Genomic DNA, 18,376 nt, shown 5'->3' with positions numbered 1-18,376 from the left:
TCTTATGTGAACTGTCTCTGAGGATTGGCTCTGACGAGGCCAGTCAGACTCACTCTTCCTGGAATTTGAATCTTTTTTTTTTTTTTGGCTGCACTGCACGGCTTGTAGGATCTCAGTTCCCCGACCAGGGATTGAACCTGGGCCACAGCAGTGAAAGCACTGAATCCTAACCACTAGACCACCAGGGAACTTGGAATGTGAATCCTGAGTTGAGTGAGACCAGGAGAGCAAACTCTTCAGGGTGACTCATCCAATGTGGACACCTGGAGAATGTCCATCTGGTCACTCTGCCTTAGTTCCTGCCCTTGCTGAGGCCTGCTTAGTCAGCCTTTCACTAGGTTTTAATAATGACCCCACATCCTTGCAATAAGGCCCTTTTCTGTTTACGTTTTGGTCACAGTTTCCATTATTCACAGTACTCAAAGAGCCATACTGATGTCAGAGGTCTATTTGAAGAAATCAGAACTCTCAAAAAAACACCGAATGAGTCATCATTAGCACACCATTGCTAGACTACTGCATTGTCTCATGATGTTTATAAAAGCGTCCAAGTGATTACACCTTTTGTCCTCCTTCAGCACACTTACGTTTTCATAGGGCCAAGTTCTCCAAATCAATACCTGCCTTCCCTTTGGCCTTAGCTTGAAGACTCACCACACCCCTTACCTCTTCCTTACAGCAGGTTCAATTCTGTTTCCCACCATCCACTCAGCTCAAGGCTCTGCTGATGGAATATGTATTTAATTTTCCCAAAGATTAATTTTATATGTTATCAAAGTTGACAGCTCTGGGGAAGGGCTCAGGCTATGGCTCTCATCTGAGAACTACTGCCATAAAACATAAGTCCAAGGGGCTCACAGGGGATGCCTTCTTTTCCCTGCTCATTCTACAGCAGTTTTGGAGCTTTTCATTGAAACTGCAGCTGGAGATGAAGCCTGTATGCCCCACGACCCATAATCATAATTGGGGCCATGCCGCCAAAGTCAAAATTGAGCAGATCTTGTCTAATACTTTGTCCGTGGCCTAATCATCACCAATGAGGAATGCTGGAGAATCAGGGGGAGAAATGAAAAAGCGCTATTGTAGAGTTTTTCCAAAGATCCAGCATCCGTTGGCAAAGAGCAGGTCCAGTGGCTCAAATAAGGACCCCATGTTGTTCTGCCCTCACACCCTGAAGTCCTGCTGGAGCTCAGCTGAGTGTTATTTATGGAGATGTTTTGATGTATGATGTTATTAGTACTGTACAGGCCTAATTCACAAAGAGCAAAGATTTCGTCAAAAAACTCATTAATAAATTAATTGCATCATTTGTCAGGGTTCTTGTGGTGCCTCAGGTGACATATGTGGAGAGCATCTACCTCTTATAATAAATAAACCAACCCCACCCTCCAAAAAAATAGCCCAGAATATAATAATACAGCATCTAATCAGATATGGATGGATTAATCTTTCAGGAGTTGAGCACAAAATCTAGCACCTAATGTGACTCGTAGTGTCAAGGGACATGATGAACCATGTTGGCAGGAGGGAAGGGAGGGAAGCTTAAATTTCTGGCTACCTTCTGAAAGAGAAACACTGGCCACAGGGCAAAATCTAGGACCAGCTTAGAGATGATTCTGGACTCACTTCATAGTGTTGATAGGCTTGGGGTCAAAGTTGCCATCTGCGTCCACTGAGATCTGTTTCTCCAATGTGGCTGAGATTCTGGTATCTACATAGTCTGGTGGCAAGGCCCCAGCTATAGCACTGAGACAGGGCAGGGCCATTCGGAAAAGATCTGGGTCATACCTCTGTGAGGAAAGACAAAGACCACGTTAGCACACACAACAAAACCATAGCCCGCCAGGCAGAACCACTCACCGATTAGCTGGGAAGAAAAAAAAAAAAAAAAAAACACGTGCATTTGCCCAGGTTAACCAAAATGGGGAACATGTAAAGCCTGTAATACATTCTGGTGGAAACTGAGGCATCCTTGTCACAGAAAAGTGACAATCTGTAAAGCCTTCAAGTCACCGTTTGCTGTAGGTTGAGAAACCTTAAATCAAGGTTTAAATCAGTATCTCCTAACTAGTTAATTGCAGGAATATCTAAAGGTTAAAAGTGGTTCTCACTAGGCCAACAGAGTCTACAAACTTGTCGGCCATAGATGGTTATAGAAAGTGGTCCACTCTGTGCCTAGAGAGGGTACAGCAGCTCTGCTGGCTCCCTCGGTAGCTGATGCGGGTCATATGCTGACACCATCAGCAGACTGCTCTGTACCACAGACATTCTCTCCTGAACCCGGCCAGGAAGGAATCTCAGTTAAAACATGTCAGGTGAGGGACAACCTTTGATCTGCTTGTACTAGACCAAAGGAAGGTAGGAGGGAAGATCATGTAAGTGTAGGTAAACACCAGACTGCAGCTGTACACCTGCTCCAGACTTCTGTATGAAAACCCGAAAAACTTCTCATGTTCTACCTTTAAAGCTGGTGACCTGTCTATGGCCACACCACCCTGAATGTTCCCGATCTTGTCTAAAGCTGGTGACGTCACAAATCTAAATCCGGGGTAAGGGAAGGGGAGGCAGGTGTGAGGCTGCCTACAGGTCGGGGCTGTAATCCAATCAGACTACACAGGAAGGCCTGGGATTCAGGGGCCCGCATCCTCCCTCAAGCTCCTTCTCCTCAGTGGCTGGGAAGCACCTCGCCTGAATGGCGTAAGGTCTCCTGGGAACCCCATGTCCCTGCATCAGGGCAGACGCTAGGACTTCTCTAGGCTTGGACTTGGTGAAGGCCAGCTAACCGGGGCCCCACAACATAGCAGGGAAGGAATGGGGGTGGGGTAAGTCATTAATACTGGAACCAGGAAATATCTCCGTGATTCACTCTGGAAGTTGCCCTTCCATATATTAGCTTTGTGAGTCTGGCAAGTCATCAACTGCTCTTTTTCTCACCTGTCAAATGTGGGTCGGGCTAGCTCCTACTTGAGAGAGTTGGGGTAATGAATGCGATCCGCTTGTGAAGTGCCTGGCATAGTTCTGGGCACATGGTAGATAGAGGCAGACTAGGTATCAGCTATTCTTACGTGCAGGCGGTTGTATCACCGAGGTTGGGCAACCCCCCTTCTTTGTTCAGGAAGCACTGCCATTACCTTATGGGCAAGGGAGTCAAGAATCCCCCAGAAGAGCTTCTCTGTCAGATGCAGCTCATCTTCCACAGCCAGACCGTAGCTCCCCCAGCCTGACGGCAGACAGTAATACTTCCAGCACTGTTCGTAGTGATTTGTCAGAAGCTGGGAGGTTGAGAACAGATGTGCACCAGTGGGGTGGGGCAGAGATGATCCACAGGTATCAACAGCACACAGGGGAGAAGAAAACAGCACACACCCGTCAGGAGAGTGAAACCAACAATGGAAACAGTTCGGTTATCTACAGAGAGGCCCCCAAACGCCACTGGGAACCCTCTGTTCTTGTGCCTAACGAGCTCCAGCCTGAACGGAATCTACCTGATTAATTCTTGTGCCTCCTAACTCTTCCCTCGCATTTCCTGGAAAATGGAGAGGAACTGTGTCTCCTCCTACTGAGAAAACGTTACCCTCCGGAAGTAGTCACCATGTGCTTTTCCAGGCAGTCAGGGATGGGGAGAATTTCTTCTGAGATCTTTGCTTATAACAAATCTGGGAGATCCTGGTAATGCTGACATGGGGAGGGGAGGGTGGGGACTAGGCTGTGGGTCTGCAGATTTTCTCAGCGTTGATTACTGCCCCTGGCTTCCCTGCCTTTCGCTTGAGCCTTCTGATGGTCCAGCCATGTTGCAGCAGTTCCCCACATGGCCAATAGAGGGCACACGTACACTGCCAATGGTCCCATCTCAGCCGGCGGGATCCACATCCTCCAAGAAAAATCCCTCTGATCTAAGGGGTAAAGGTGAGCTTATTGAGGGCTATCGATGATGTTTCTTTGGGAGCCAGAATCCAGCTGACGGCACAGGTCTGCCAAGGAAGCAATGCCAGGTCGAACTGTAAAAACTGTGGTTTTTAGCTAAAGGATTTTTTGGGATGAAAACTGGGAGTGTTAGGGTTAGATAGAAGAATGAGCCCATGGAGGACTGTGGAATCTCTGACAGCATACAAGCTGTCTTCTGCCTGGCGTGGAGAAAGAGGATGAACTAAAGGCTTCTGGGAATTCTGTTTATCCCGGTAAAATGCTTCTTGAAATCCTTGCTTGAACTATTGATATTTCTGAAAAGAGGGAAAAGTTCTGTTGAAATCACTGGGCTGGCCACTGCTGACCCTTTTGAATATGCTAATATGGCAGGTGCCTCAGAGGTAAAAGATGAAAAATACTGCCCTCTGTGTGGGTGGCTGATTCTGGTGTCCTTCTACCCAGGCCCAGATGCTCCCTATACCAGCAACGAAATGTTGGTAATTTGTGAGAAAATCAGGAATCAGGTGGCAAAGAGAGGGCTCTGTGGCCTTACTTTTCATTAATAAAACAAGTGAAAAGAAGTAAAAAAAAAAAAAAAGTGAAAAAGAGGACCTGTTACAGAAGGAAAAAAAAAAGCACAACACAGTATGGAATAGAAAAGGGACATTTTATTTTCTGTACCTAAATGAAGAATCACAGGGCCTTCAAAGCTTTTTGAGATTAAAAACATTCTGAAAACCTAATTAGGGCAGGAAAGTACAGAATCCAAGTGCCCTCACTTACCTCTGCTAAATAACAAGTAATTGGTAGAAATCGATTAAGGAAAATTGGAGCAGTTAACGAATCTAGCAGAACTACTCTTTCCGACCTTGACACTCAAGAAGGGATTTGATTTTGGAGATCGTATTTAGTTAGCTATCAACTTAAAGGAGTAAAACCCATTTAAGATGTATTTTGCTCCCCCAGTTGTGAAGATCATGTTTTACAAGGCAAGTTTCCTGGGCCATAGACTGTTTTTTCTGTAACAATAGAAAGGTTTACCTTAAGAGGCATTTTGCAGTATTCACTGAGTTGCGGGACATCAAAAACTAGACGTCGCAGGAGTTGCTGTAACATGGAAGGCTTCAAGTGACTGCAGTATGAAATAAGAAAAACAAAAGGATAAAATGAAAAAAAAAATAAGGAAGAGGGAATGAAAGGAATACTCAGCGATAACCATATATTAGAGCTAAGCTTCAAAACACTTAGCTCCTAAATCAAACGATCGTGGATAAACCACAGTCTATGATAAAACACTCTAAAAACTGAGTATAGTTAAAATGCAGAAAAAGGGAGTGGGCTCATGGCTTGAGATCCCTAAGGTTAAATTCCAATCACCATGTGACAAGATGTCCTAGGGTTGATGCACACTCAAAATACAGCCACTGATTATGTACAAAGAAGTCTATAACAGAAAGAAAGTGCCGGTGATTTTAGAGCCATTGCTACGAACCGACCATCCTCCCGAGCTCTGCAAAGGAAAAAGTTAGAGGTGATCAGCTGCACGGGTGGAATCTGAGGCCACCTTCTGGTGTGATCTGAGGCATGCTCTGAGTTACTACCTGATCCCTGATATTCTCTCATTATTGAGATCATTTCTTTGGGTTAAGGGTCGGTCCTCAAAAAACTCCTTTAAAAGGCAAATTGAGTAATTAGAGAACAATGTATCAAATTATCAAAGCGTTCATGGCCTTGGTATTTGGTGCAAGTAAATTCTGAGATAGAGAAAGGAGAGATGAGCAACGCTGATTTAGCCTATATTTTCAGATTGCCAAACCTTTCAAAACCCAGTGGAACCTCTGGATTCTTCCCAGTGAAAATACACACTTACACACAATTTGGCACGTAAGTTCAGCCCGTGAGCCCCTTTCAGAGATGCCTAAGAGCCATGGAGGCAAAGTTAATAACTGATGTTGAATGTAAAAATGCCAGGAAAGAAAGCCCTGGAGGCATCCACAACAAGAAGCATGGACATGAATGGAGACAGACAACAAAGTTCGTCTGTTTCACAACTTTTGGTAGAGCTGGCCTTGCGATAAAAAGCCCTGAAGAGGTCAGGCATAATATATAGCAAAAAAAAAAAAAAAACTTGTCTCTAAATGTAGTAATTATAAGCGTATAAAGTTCCTCATTTTTTTTACATCATTTACCCAATTAGCAATATCACCTTAGACTGACTAACGAATAAAATCAAGGAATAAAATAAATCTCTAACTTGATCAATTCCTGACTTACTAAAAATAAATTAAAAATCTATGTAAATGTCAGTTTGTCTGTGTTCTAGTTCTAGAGCTCAGATGGTTAAGAGGAGGAGTGGGGAAGCTCCTAGGAGTACAGGTATAGGCCTGTGAGCTCTATTTTTGGTTTGATGTAAAATTCTAATTTCCCCAAGGTCTGATCTGATTCTTTAAAAACATTTGCGCTAACATCAGTCTCGCCATGACTTTTTTTTTTTTTTTTTTTTTTTAACTAGGAAACAGCTTATGCTGGGAGACAGGACTTTTGGTTTGGTTTCTAAGATACCTGTTGAGTTCAGATCCAGCAAAAGGTAGAACAAGATCTATAGCTGTGATCGATGTGGCTACCAGCCAATTACAGAATCGATGCTGATAGAAGACTTTCTTTCTGTGCAGACTCACTGTTTATTCCCTTGACCACTACTCAGAAGAAAAGTAGGAGCCCATGTACACCAGTAACGGGGCTCTTGTCTCTCCTTTTGAAGTGGCAGCATAGAAACCCTAGTCACCCTATTAATTCCTAGAGGCCTACAGCGTGTTTACCAAGCTTTGTCTCTCTTCTAAGACCAACAGTATTCAAATGAGCTTAATTCTCTGCCAGTTCTAATAATATTGGAATGAATGAAGTGGTGTCAGAGTATAGGGCCTGCTTTTGGCAGAGGATCTCAGAGAGAAACCCCTTCTATGGGGCCTGGGTGGAGGTCTCCCACCTTCCACTCCACACCCTAGGCAAACAGTATTGTGCATGACACAGTTTGGTCCCTAAAGCAGTTGAAGCCTGTAGGCCTTAGATGATAGAAAGGTAGCAGATAGAGGTTAATTTTAATAAAGCATTTAAAATGGAAGGACCATTGTTACATTTGAACTATAAATGTGAAATTGCCTTTTAACTTGACGTCCTAAAAGGACTGACCAATTCCTTTTTTCTAGGCAGCCCTAGCCCCTCACTGAGCAGTCATCTCTTGTGTGACTAGGAAACAACCCATTCAACAAGAATCAGGACCAGACCCAGCTGGCCGCTAAAGGGGGGCACCTGCTGGTCCTGACTCCAGGACAACCTACAGCAGTGATTCTCGGTCTTGGCTACATCATGGCATCATCTGGGGAGCTTCACAAGCTGGAGGTCTGGCTCTCAGCCCTAAAGGTTTTGATTTTTTGGGCCGAGGTGTGGCCTGGCATTGGGGTATTTATTTAGTAGCTCCCAGGTGATTCTAATACATAGCTGAGGTGGAAAGCCACTGGCTTAAACAGCAGAGCCTGGTCCTAGACTGTGCTGCTGAGACCCACCACGGGAAGAGTCCTTCTTCCTTTGACCCAACCAGTCCTGATGGAGTTTCCTGACAATCTCCCCTCTTGGGGGTGACTTTACCTTCTTCCTTGTTTGGCCCTGATGCTCATCTGTAGCAGTGAAAGCTACTGCCCTTCATTCCCCACGGGGACTGGAGATGCCTTCTTTTCTTCGTTTCAGGCCTTGTGAGGCCTAGAGTAGGTTGTTTGATTGACACTTTTACAGTCTGGCCTCTGTGTAAAGGTCCACTCATTCAGAATAGGAAAATCTGCTTCTGGCTCTATTTTAGGAACTAAAGCATTATTTCTTATATGCGGTAGGGGGCTAGGCCTGCCTAGAAATAAACAACTGGTCAGTCCTTTCAGTTCTTATTAGTTCAGAATACTTCAGGCCTGAAAATCAGTCTCATCTCCTGGTTCACCAGCCCTAAAGGCTAAAGCCCGAGCTGTCGGCCTCACTTCCCCAGAGCGAGAGATAAGCCTCAAAGGAGAGGCGATCAGAAAGAACCTGTGGGATAAATTAGAAGTTTCGGATTAAAATATACATACAGGGCTTCCCTGGTGGCGCAGTGGTTGAGAATCTGCCTGCCAATGCAGGGGACACGGGTTCGAGCCCTGGTCTGCGAAGATCCCACATGCCGCGGAGCAACTAAGCCCGTGAGCCACAGCTACTGAGCCTGCGCGTCTGGAGCCTGTGCTCCCCAACAAGAGAGGCCGCGATAGTGAGAGGCCCGCGCACCGCGATGAAGAGTGGCCCCCGCTCGCCGCAACTAGAGAAAGCCCTCGCACGGAAACGAAGACCCAACACAGCCCAAAATAAATAAATAAATAAATATTTAAAAAATAGCGTGGGGAAAAAAAAACCATACATACATACATATATATATATATATATATAAAAAATAGATAACCAACAAGGACCCACTGTACAGCACAGGGAACTATACTCAATATCTTGTAATAACATATAATGGAAAAGAATCTAAAATAAAGAATATGGATATATATATATATATATATATATATATATATATATGTATACCTGAATCACTTTGCTGTATACAAAACTAACACAACGTTGTAAATCGACTATATTTCAATAAACATTTTAAAAAAAGAAAAAAGAGCCTGTAGCAAGTAGGGGACCCAGCATATCCTTAGAGTCTGAGCATATCCTCAGACTCGATTCACCAGGTTTTGGGTTACACCATTCAATGCAGCTGATGTGGGTGCGTACACGGAAGTGAAGCACATAAGACCGGGTACGTACTTGCAAATGGCCAGCAAACACTCCTCTATGGTGTCCCTCTGAGCTTTGGTGAGGGAACGGCCCTTGGAAAGCCTGTATATCGTCTGCAGCGTAGAGTCGATCGAAGAGGAGTGGTGCTCTGTTCCAGCAAAGAGAGGGGCGCATCTCGTGAGGAGTGGGAGCACGGCAGAACATACGTACCTGTTCAGGGCCAGCACGGCCTCGGTGGTGCTGAGGGAAACCTAAAGAAAGACGATTGAGACGCCGATTAGTCTCCTGGGAAAGACAGAGCCAGGATTCCCCCTGTACTGAGCTCTCATCTAGCAGGGCGGGGAGGTGTACACATATGCGTGTTTCACAGTGACAGACGGAACGACTTTCTACCTGGTCTAAAGAGACCTATTTCCCTTTTGCATCTTAAATGAAAAAGAATCAGGTTAAAAGAGACAATAACAGAAGAAAAGCAAAGGCTAGCTGGTGCTAACTCATTCCAAATGGTCCACAGACATCTGTTCCCTTCAAAGAAGAAGCCTAAACGCTTATTAAAATCAGCTGATGACCAGTCTAACCCAACACCCCTGATATGTGCAAAGACCAACGGCCAGGCTACTGTATTATTCTTCTGGTTTTCGCTCTCTGTTTTCACCGTATGGAGACTCACAAGCTGTCCTCTTGCGATCGTGAGATTAGTAAACGGTTACAAGCTGAGCAAGCGCTCAAACTCACTGGTTGTGTGACAATTTTACAGAGAGGAAGTGGAGCTCTGACCCCCATCACCTAATTTTTGAAGCATTGTGAGCAATTTGCAATCTGATAATTGGCATGAGGGGAAGACATCACTGAAGGGAACATAAGTCTGCATGGGGAAAAAGTGTACAAGGAATAGACATCAAGGGCCTCCTCTTAAACTCTGCTATAATCCTCATGCACAATGTTATCTCTTGCTCATTTATATTTAGTGTCACTAAGTGGGCCTTCCTTAGATTTAAGGAAGGCCCACTTAGTGACACTAAATATAGCCAAAGCATGCTTAACTACCATCTTTGAAAAGTGCAGAACTGCCAAAGAAACCTTGAGGTCCAGAGAGATGAAATATTATCCTTATTTCCTGTCATGATCACAGCCACTGTATCTGTAACACATTTCCTTTAACTTACGATCTGATAAACTGTTTTCTTTGAATGGTACATATTTCTGAGCGTTTCTATTAATTATCAAAAGTTTGCCTTCTAGGAGCTGCAGTAATCATATGGAAAGAAATAGCTAATCTTCCACATTTATCACTTTAAAAGACAGAGTTGTTAAAATGAGGAAGGAAGAGCTTTGATTCCGGTGGCTTAAAAGTTTTCAAAAGAGAATGCATGAAAATATGTGTGCTGAGGAACTGAATCCAAAACTTCTTTTGTGGTAGGTGGTGTGTAGACAAGCATGTGATTTGAACACCAAATTCTAGAATAGTATTTGCTGTTTATTTGATCTATAAACAAGTTGAATGCTTTGATCAGGAAACTTGGGAACGTCCCACAAGTTAAAAATATTTTAATATTTTAAATCAAGGAGTTTATAGGAAACCTCCAAAAAATTGCTGTGGAAGCATTGTTTTAATTTTACAAAACAGCCATATGCCTCTAATGCCTTCATGGATATACCATTTCTTATCTCCATGCCACCGATAGGGACAGAGCTCCCATTCAGACTGGGGTTCATACTGCTTTCCATTTCTGGGTGACCCCATCCATTTCTGTGTAACTAGTTCAAATGGAATCCACCCCAGTTAAGATATTGGTTAGCTGACCACCCATCACCAGTGCTCAGACCTCTATTGCTGTTGGACACCAGGTGGAGCCTTTGAGAAACTTTATGACTGATCAAGAAGATATGCCACTGGCTCTTTAAAAACAACCCTAAACTGGCCAAGATTTGTTTGAAAACTTACTCTGATCTAATTGGTCTTTCCTCCTTGGACCCAGGACTCCTGGTACACTATCTCTCTGCTTCATCCTGACTTGGGGCATCCGGCATCTATGTGTTCTAACTCCTGGGGCCTCCTGTCTTGATGTCTCTTGATGTTGGATTACCCTACCTAACACTTGACTTCCAAACTTGGATTTGCACTTGGCCTCTAACACTGATCTTGTCATGCCGTGAGCTTCGGACTATCCTTCCTGATGGTCAGTGCACGTAACTTAAGGAGTGAAGAGTATGAAGAGTATTTCCAGTCTATCATGCTGCCAGCCATCCTTTTTCATAAGTGACAGAGCCATAGTTCTCACGTGAGGGAGATTTTGTCTCCCAGGGTACCTCTGGTGAATTGCTTTGGGGGGGTGTGCTACGGGTATGTAGTACCAGTAAAGGCCCGGGATGCTTTTAAACATTCTACGATGCACAGGGTGCTCCCCACCCCCACCTCAAAGAATGCTGAGCTTGGGAAGCCTTGCCCTAGAGGGAGCTAGACTGAATATCTGAGGTCCGGTTTACCTACACATAAGTCTCTGGACTAATAAATTCATATCTGCCATTTCTTGGTTCTTCTATTTTCTCACCCTTTAAAGCAAACTGTTAGTATGTAATCAGTGAGTAGATAGAAACTATTCACTTCTAATTCCAATGTTAATCATTTAAAATGATGGAAAAATAATTTTTCTTATTTTAACCACTTACTGTATCTAAAGAGGCAGAGGCTCTTAAGTCAGGTAAAAATCCAACTTCCAACAAGTGGAGCAGGAAAGTTTGATCCTTTATACCATAAACACGGTCCAAGAACAGCACCATGGGTGCCTTGTGGTCGGGGCAGAAGTTGGCCGCCATATCTGGTTCACTGACTGATCCATCTGAAAGACACACAGAGAATGTCATTTCCCCTTTTCTAGCTCCACAGTCTCAAATGGAACACAGAGCTTGTCTGGCTATGGCTTGTTCTCCTGACAAGAAACAGGAATTTTAGAAATAATACAGTGTTGTGCTAGAGTCAGCTTATACTGGCTTGGAAGAACTGACTGTTAAAATTTCAGGAATTTTGTGAGCCAGTTATTAGATATGCCCATTATTAAAAATTATGATTTGCAATTAAGTATATTATATTTTAAAAGGTAACAAGTACTCAAAGATCACCACTTCCTAATTATTGTACTATAAACTATACTTGAGGTTATTTACATCTGTTGTATTTGTATGTTGGAAGCACAGTACAACAGGGTGCTATGTGCATTCTCTGTCCAACTCCATGCTCAGTGGTATCACATTGGGAGCTTGAAATTGGTGGGTAAACGCCAGGAATCAGGGCTTGATTTATTGCTTTGTTGAATGATGAAGAAAGTGAGGGAGAAAAATGTAAAGCAGATTAAATTGAAAAGTGTGTCATGCTTACAGCCATTGTAACATAAATAGCACAAAACTGAGGAAATACTCTTTCAGTATTTAGGAACTATTATTTGATTTGGGTGAAATTTAGATCAGATCATCCAAGAATTCTAACCTTATTTTAATAGAGTGGTTCAAAGATAAAGTGGGGAAATATCATGAAGAAAATAAAAATTTCTTGACTTGGAGAACAAAAAGGATCTTGAAAGAGGATAAAAAAGAAAGTCTTCCTCCTACTGTTTTGTTAACACCAAAAACTAGGAAAGAGAAACTCTACATGATCAAGCTAAAGTCATAGCTTATATAAATACTGTACTTTGTAAGGCACCCTGAGAGCCGCAAACATTTAGCGCTATCCAGCCCAGAACCTAATGCAGCCCAGGCACCTGTGCAGGGCTCTGGGAGAGCAAGGAGAGAAGACACCTTCCAGACAGGAGGTTGCCTGCTTCTCCTCCCCTGAGCACGAGGGGGAGCTGTTTGCAAACATCGGAGGCTGAATTAATCTCTCAGACACGTGGTGTACTGAAGAACAGTATTTTTACTGGATACTAATGAGTGCTTTGTGTTCAAAAAGTTTGGGAAACACTGAGTTCAACATTTATTTTCTTTATCATATGTTTTCTCAGAGCCTTTATAATCTTAATGTGCTTCATGAAGTTATAAAATGTGATATATTCAAGAATGATGTCACCAAGATGGGGGAGGGTAGGAGACCCCAGCCTTGCCCCCCCCCAAAGATCAACAATTAAACACCTATCCATGAACCAAACCAGTCTGGGAGAGCTCAGGGATCCACTTAAGAAACTTCAACAGAATGGAACAGAAACCCTGAGAGTAAGTGCACAAAAAGGGAAGGAAGGGTAGCTTCATTTTGCCTGCATCGCAGTGGCAAGAGTGAAACTCCTCAGCTGGAAAGAGTTCCTTTTGCCAGAGAGCGAGGGTGAGGTGGGTGATCGGCTTCCCCAGCCTTCTGGGGCACTGCATGAAGGACTAGCTTTGGTTTCACCCCACCCAGAGACTGGCAAAGCTGAGATGTCTAGAGATGGCTAGGAACAAGGAAGAAGGGCAGGGGCTACCAGTATCAGCCACACAGTAGGAGCCACTGTGGTTCCCAGTGACCTGCTTGCTGAGGACCCAGCAGCTTCTGCCACTGAAGAAACCAAAAGCCAGCACAGCCGCCACAAAATCCAGATTTCACCAGTTTTTGTCCCACAGGTATTTGTGTTCACAGATGCCCAGTCACCTGACTCTCTCCCCAGTGCCTCTCCTGCAACAGCCAGAACCCAAAATCCGCACTGGCAGCCTGCCCCAGCCTCTGTGGTCGTGCAAGTACAAGATGCCACCTAGACCCCTTCAGCTGAAGGGTTAGTCACTCCAGCTGTGCACCTGCATGCTGCCAGCCCAGCTCTCATCGCTGGCCTCCACTGCTGTGCATGCACCCAGGCGAGACCCTGCAGGCACGGGAGTGCACGCTGATAGCCAGGGTCTCCGCAGGTGCTAGTGTACCCACAGTTGGCTCTGGTCTTTGCTGTTGGCCCCTGCCATTGCCACTACGTGTGTGTCTGCAGCTGGCCTCTGCCACTACACAGGCACCTGCAGCTGGTCCCTGCAGCCAAGTGTATGTGTACCACTGGCTCTGGCCACCACCACTGCCTACACTGGTCCCTAGTTACTAGAACCTAGAAGCACTGCTTAGGACCCCAACAGCCCTTGAAGCCACTGCGGACCCCAGGCAGCACTTGCCAAGGTCCATGCAGTTGTCAGTGTTGTTGATCCCAGTGGCCTGAGTCAATAAGACATCATGCCCCCTCTGGACCTGAAGCTGCCGCACACCCCCGTACTTGGTGCCCTGTACCATTAGACCTTGGGTCACAGTACACTTTAATGAACCCCACCTGAAGGTGAAGCTCTTTCTTTACCAAAGTCAGTCCATAACGTCTGGAAGAGGTGACTGCTTCTTCAAAGGCACAGATACCTATGCGAGGCTACAGGAATCATGAAGAATAAGGGAAACGTGACAGCACAAAAAGAACACAGTAAACTTCTAGTAACTGAACTCAAAGAAATGGAGATACATGAATTGCCTGTCAAAGAATTCAAAATAATTATTCTAAACATGCTTAGAGTGCTACAAGAGAATCCAGATAAACAGCTTAATACAGAGAAAACAATACAAGAACAAAATGATAAGTTCAACAAGAGATAGAACAGAACATTAAAAACATGAAAAAGAACGGAAAAGAGATACTGGGGCTGAAGAATACAATGGCTGAATGGAAAAATTCAATAGAGAGCTTCAATAGCACACTGGACCAAGCAGAAGAATCAGTAAACTCAGAGACAGATAATTTGAAATTACCCAGTAAGCAGAGCAAAAAGAAAAAAGAATGTATAGGAATGAAGAAGGTCTTACAGGGCTTAAGGGACACCATTAAGAGAAACAATTCAGATATCACTGGAGTCCCAGGAGAAAAGAGGAAGAAAGAGGCAGAAAGCTTATTTAAAGAAATAATGGCTGAGAACTTCCCAAACCTGGGGAGATATTTGGACATCCAAGTTTATAAAGCTGATATGTCACTCCCAAATTTCAATCCCAAACCATCTTCTCTAAGACACAGTATAATAAAACTGTCTAAAGTCAGAGACAAAGAGAAAATTTTAAAATCATCAAGAGAAAAAAATTTCTTTCATGCAAGGGAACCCCCATTAGACTATCAGTGGATTTCTCAGCCAAAACCTTGCAGATCAGGAAAGAATGGAATGATATATTCGAAATGCTGAAAGAAGAAAACTGCCAACCAAGAATACTGTACCCAGCAAATTGTTATTTCAGGAATGAAGGTGAGATAAATGCTTTCCCAAACAAATAAAAGTGGGGGGAATTCATCACCACTAGGCCTCACTTATAAGAAATGCTGAAAGGAGTTCTTCAAACTGAAATGAAGGGATAGTAATTAATAACATGAAAAAATATGAAAATATATCACACATTGTTAAAGCTAAGTATATAGTCAGATCCAGAATACTCTAATACTGTAAGGAAGGAAATAAGAAAGATCAGAGCAGAAATAAACGAACTGAGAATAGAAAACAATAAAAATTATCAACAAAACTAATAGTTGACTTTTTGAAAAGATAAACAGAATTGACAAGCCTTTAACTAGACTTACCAAGAAAAAGAGAGAAGACTCAAATAAATAAAATTATAAATGAAAGAAGAGACATTACAACTGATAACACACAAATAGAAAGGATCAGAAGAGACTACTATGAACACTTATATGCTAACAAATTGGATAACCCAGAAGAAACTGAAAAATTCTGGAAACATAGAAGAAAACATAGTGGGTAAGCTCCTTGACAGGGTCTTGGCAATGATTTTTCTGGATATGACACCAAAAGCAAGTATTGACAAGTGGGACTACATTAAACTAAAAAACTTCTGTATAACAAAAGAAACAATCAAGAAAATGAGAAGACAACCTACAGAATGAGAAAATATTTGCAAACCATATATCTAACAAGGAGTTAATATACAAAATATATAAGGAACTAAAAAACTCAACAGCAAAAACAAAAACAAATAATCTGATTTAAAACGGGCAAAGGACCCAAATAGACATTTTCCCAAGACATGCAAATGGCCAACAAGTACGTGAAAAGATGCTCAACATCACTAACCATCAGGGAAATGCAAATCAAAACCACAATGAGATATCACCTCACACCTGTCGAATGGTTATTATAAAAAACAAAAACAAAAAACCAAGGGATAACAAATGCTGGTGAGGATATGGAGAAAAGGAGATCTTTGTGCATTGTTGGTGGGAATATAAATTGGTGCAGCTAATATGGCAAACAGTGTTGAGGTTCCTCAGAAAAATTATAAATAGAACAACCAAATGATCCAGCAATCTCTCTTCTGGATATATAGCCAAAGGAAATGGAATCACTATCTCAAAGAGATATCTGCATCCTTATGTTTACTGCAACATTACTCACAATAGCCAAGATACAGAAATAAAATAGTCTAAGTGTCCATAGATAAATAGATAAAGAAAATGTGGTATGTATACACATATATACAGACACACACAAACACACACAAAGGAATATTATTTAGCCATAAAAAGAAGGAAATCCTGCCATTTGCAACAACATGGATGGATCTTGAAGGTATAATGCTAAGTGAAATAAGACAGAGAAAGACAAGTATTGTATAATCTCACTTATATGTCAAATCTAAAATAATTGAACTCATAGAAACAGAGAGTAGATTCATGGTTACCCCATGTTGGGGGAAGTGAGAGAAATGGAAGATGTTGGCCAAAGGGTACAAACTTTCAGTTATAAGATGAATAAGTTTTGGGGATCTAATGTATAGCATGGTGACCATAGTTAACAATACTGTATTGTATATGTGAAAGTTACTATGAGAGTAGAACTTAAATGTTCTCACCGTAACAACAACAACAACAAATGGTAATTATGTGAGGTGAAGTATGCATGAACTAACCTTATTTTGGTAAACATTTTGCAATATCAAATCATAACACTGTACACCTTAAACTTATATAACATTATATGTCAGTTATATCTCAATAAGGATGGAAAAAATGTGATATATTCTATAGATTCCCCAAAGTGACTGACTGCAAACCCCTTGTTGACATGTACACCAATTAATATCTTTTATAAAAATGTTCCTTGGAGCACTAGTTTTGGGAAACTCTGTAACAAAATCATGCTATCTTTTCAATTCTTCCGTCGGCTAAGAGGAAACTGCCTGGATAGCAGGTGGAGTGACATGGAGAACCTGTGTGCTTTTGGGAGAGTACAGGTTTTGTAAAGTTAATAAGGACTGATGCCCAATGTCACATGTAGCACGGGGGGAAAACTCTATATGATCCATGGCTGCGAGGTACATAGTACTGCGGTGCAGGGGAGCCTGGGTCAGACCCTATCCTTTTGTTGCTCTGGCTGGCTGCACAAGCTGGGGGCACAGAGGCAAAGGAGAAGGAAGGTCTGGTGAGAGATCTCATTGGTTCCAATCCATCAGCCTCCTTCCAGAGGGCTGGAGTTCAGAAGACAGCGAGGTCTGGACTAGCCGTACTTATAGGAAATGCGGTACGGGAGTCTCAACGCAGGGGAGCAGGGGAGACAGCAGCCGGCTGGAGCTGGCAGGAGAGGACTCCTCAACACCAGAAGAAGAGCAAGATACTTCGCCTGTGCAGCCTGCCCCGCAGTAGGAGGCTGGGAGGAGCCCTGCACTGAAGATGGAGTCCTGCTGTGCGCAGGAGGCCCTGGGGAGACCAGCAGGGCTCAGCCTCCAGCAGCTTCCCTTACCTTTGTTCAGGGAGGGCAGTTTCAAGGGGATGCTGATGATTCCAACCAAGTCCTCGGTGGGGACCAGGGAGCGCAGGATGGACCTGATCCGGATGGCCTCCCCCTTTCCTGTCTGGATAAGCTGCAAGGGAGATTTGGAGAGTAAGATAAATGAGGTTCGCACACTCCCGCTCCACAAACCTGGGGCAGTAAAATGGTTCTCCTTGTCAGGGGCATGGGGTGGGTACACTTCTGTTTCCCTAATTGTTCTAGACACGTGTGACCACAGGAAGAAGAGGAGCTTTCTCTTGATTTTCTAGAAGAGGTGCTACTGAGGGAATGACTCTGGCCAAGGAGGGCTAGTGTGTTCCTTTGCCGCGACAGCAATGGTCATGCCATTTTGGCATCAAGTCTCAGCAGTGAAGGTGCAGCCTGTCCTCAGTGTGACTGCAATACCAGGAGCTCTTGGTGGCTATGACAGGAGTGGTGACAACGTGGCCACGATTCCAGACCCTGGAATTCTGCTAAATGTAGAAATGACTTAGGAATTTCGATTTCCTAAAAGTTTGATTAATGCTGGGACTAAGGCAATAAAAGGGGTGTAGAGGATGTCAGAGAGAACGTGGACCTCTCAAGGGAGTTATCCGGGGACGGATAACCTGATCCTATGGCCACGGGTGGGATGTACAGGTGCACATTCTCTTGGATCTGGGGGCAGCAGGTGCGCTTCTGGGCACAGGCTCTTAGCCAGCAATGGAACTGTCATGAGCTCAGGATAGACTCTACCCAGGAGGGAGCTGGATGACATGCTGAGACATAATGCTTGAAGGACTGGAGACAGGAGAACATCTGTGTGTGACCCTAGCTGCCACCTCTCATTCCTGTGGGCAGAGGGGAGGCCGTCAGTGATGACGGCATCGCCCCTCCCCCTCACTAACAGAGGAGGGGCCAGGGGAGAAGTGTGTGTGTGTGT

The 18,376-nt window shown here is 43.7% G+C and overlaps 1 protein-coding gene across 1 annotated transcript in view; it reads right to left on the bottom strand.

Annotated features, from left to right (window-relative positions):
- Positions 1-18,376, bottom strand: part of RYR3 (ryanodine receptor 3) — a 572,028-nt gene that overhangs the window by 112,182 nt on the left and 441,470 nt on the right. The window contains exons 46-51 of the mRNA XM_057542134.1: positions 17,425-17,545; positions 11,380-11,549; positions 8,740-8,960; positions 4,948-5,038; positions 3,132-3,272; positions 1,627-1,790 (exon numbers count right to left, since the gene is read on the bottom strand). Of these exons, the coding sequence (XP_057398117.1) occupies positions 1,627-1,790; positions 3,132-3,272; positions 4,948-5,038; positions 8,740-8,960; positions 11,380-11,549; positions 17,425-17,545 (908 nt within the window). The remainder of the gene's footprint in view (positions 1-1,626; positions 1,791-3,131; positions 3,273-4,947; positions 5,039-8,739; positions 8,961-11,379; positions 11,550-17,424; positions 17,546-18,376) is intronic.

This window comes from Balaenoptera acutorostrata, chromosome 3 (genome assembly GCF_949987535.1).
Source record: "Balaenoptera acutorostrata chromosome 3, mBalAcu1.1, whole genome shotgun sequence".
Classification (NCBI taxonomy): Eukaryota; Metazoa; Chordata; class Mammalia; order Artiodactyla; family Balaenopteridae; genus Balaenoptera; species Balaenoptera acutorostrata.
Note: the sequence above shows the minus strand (reverse complement) of the source record. Positions and strands in the feature narration are given on the sequence as shown.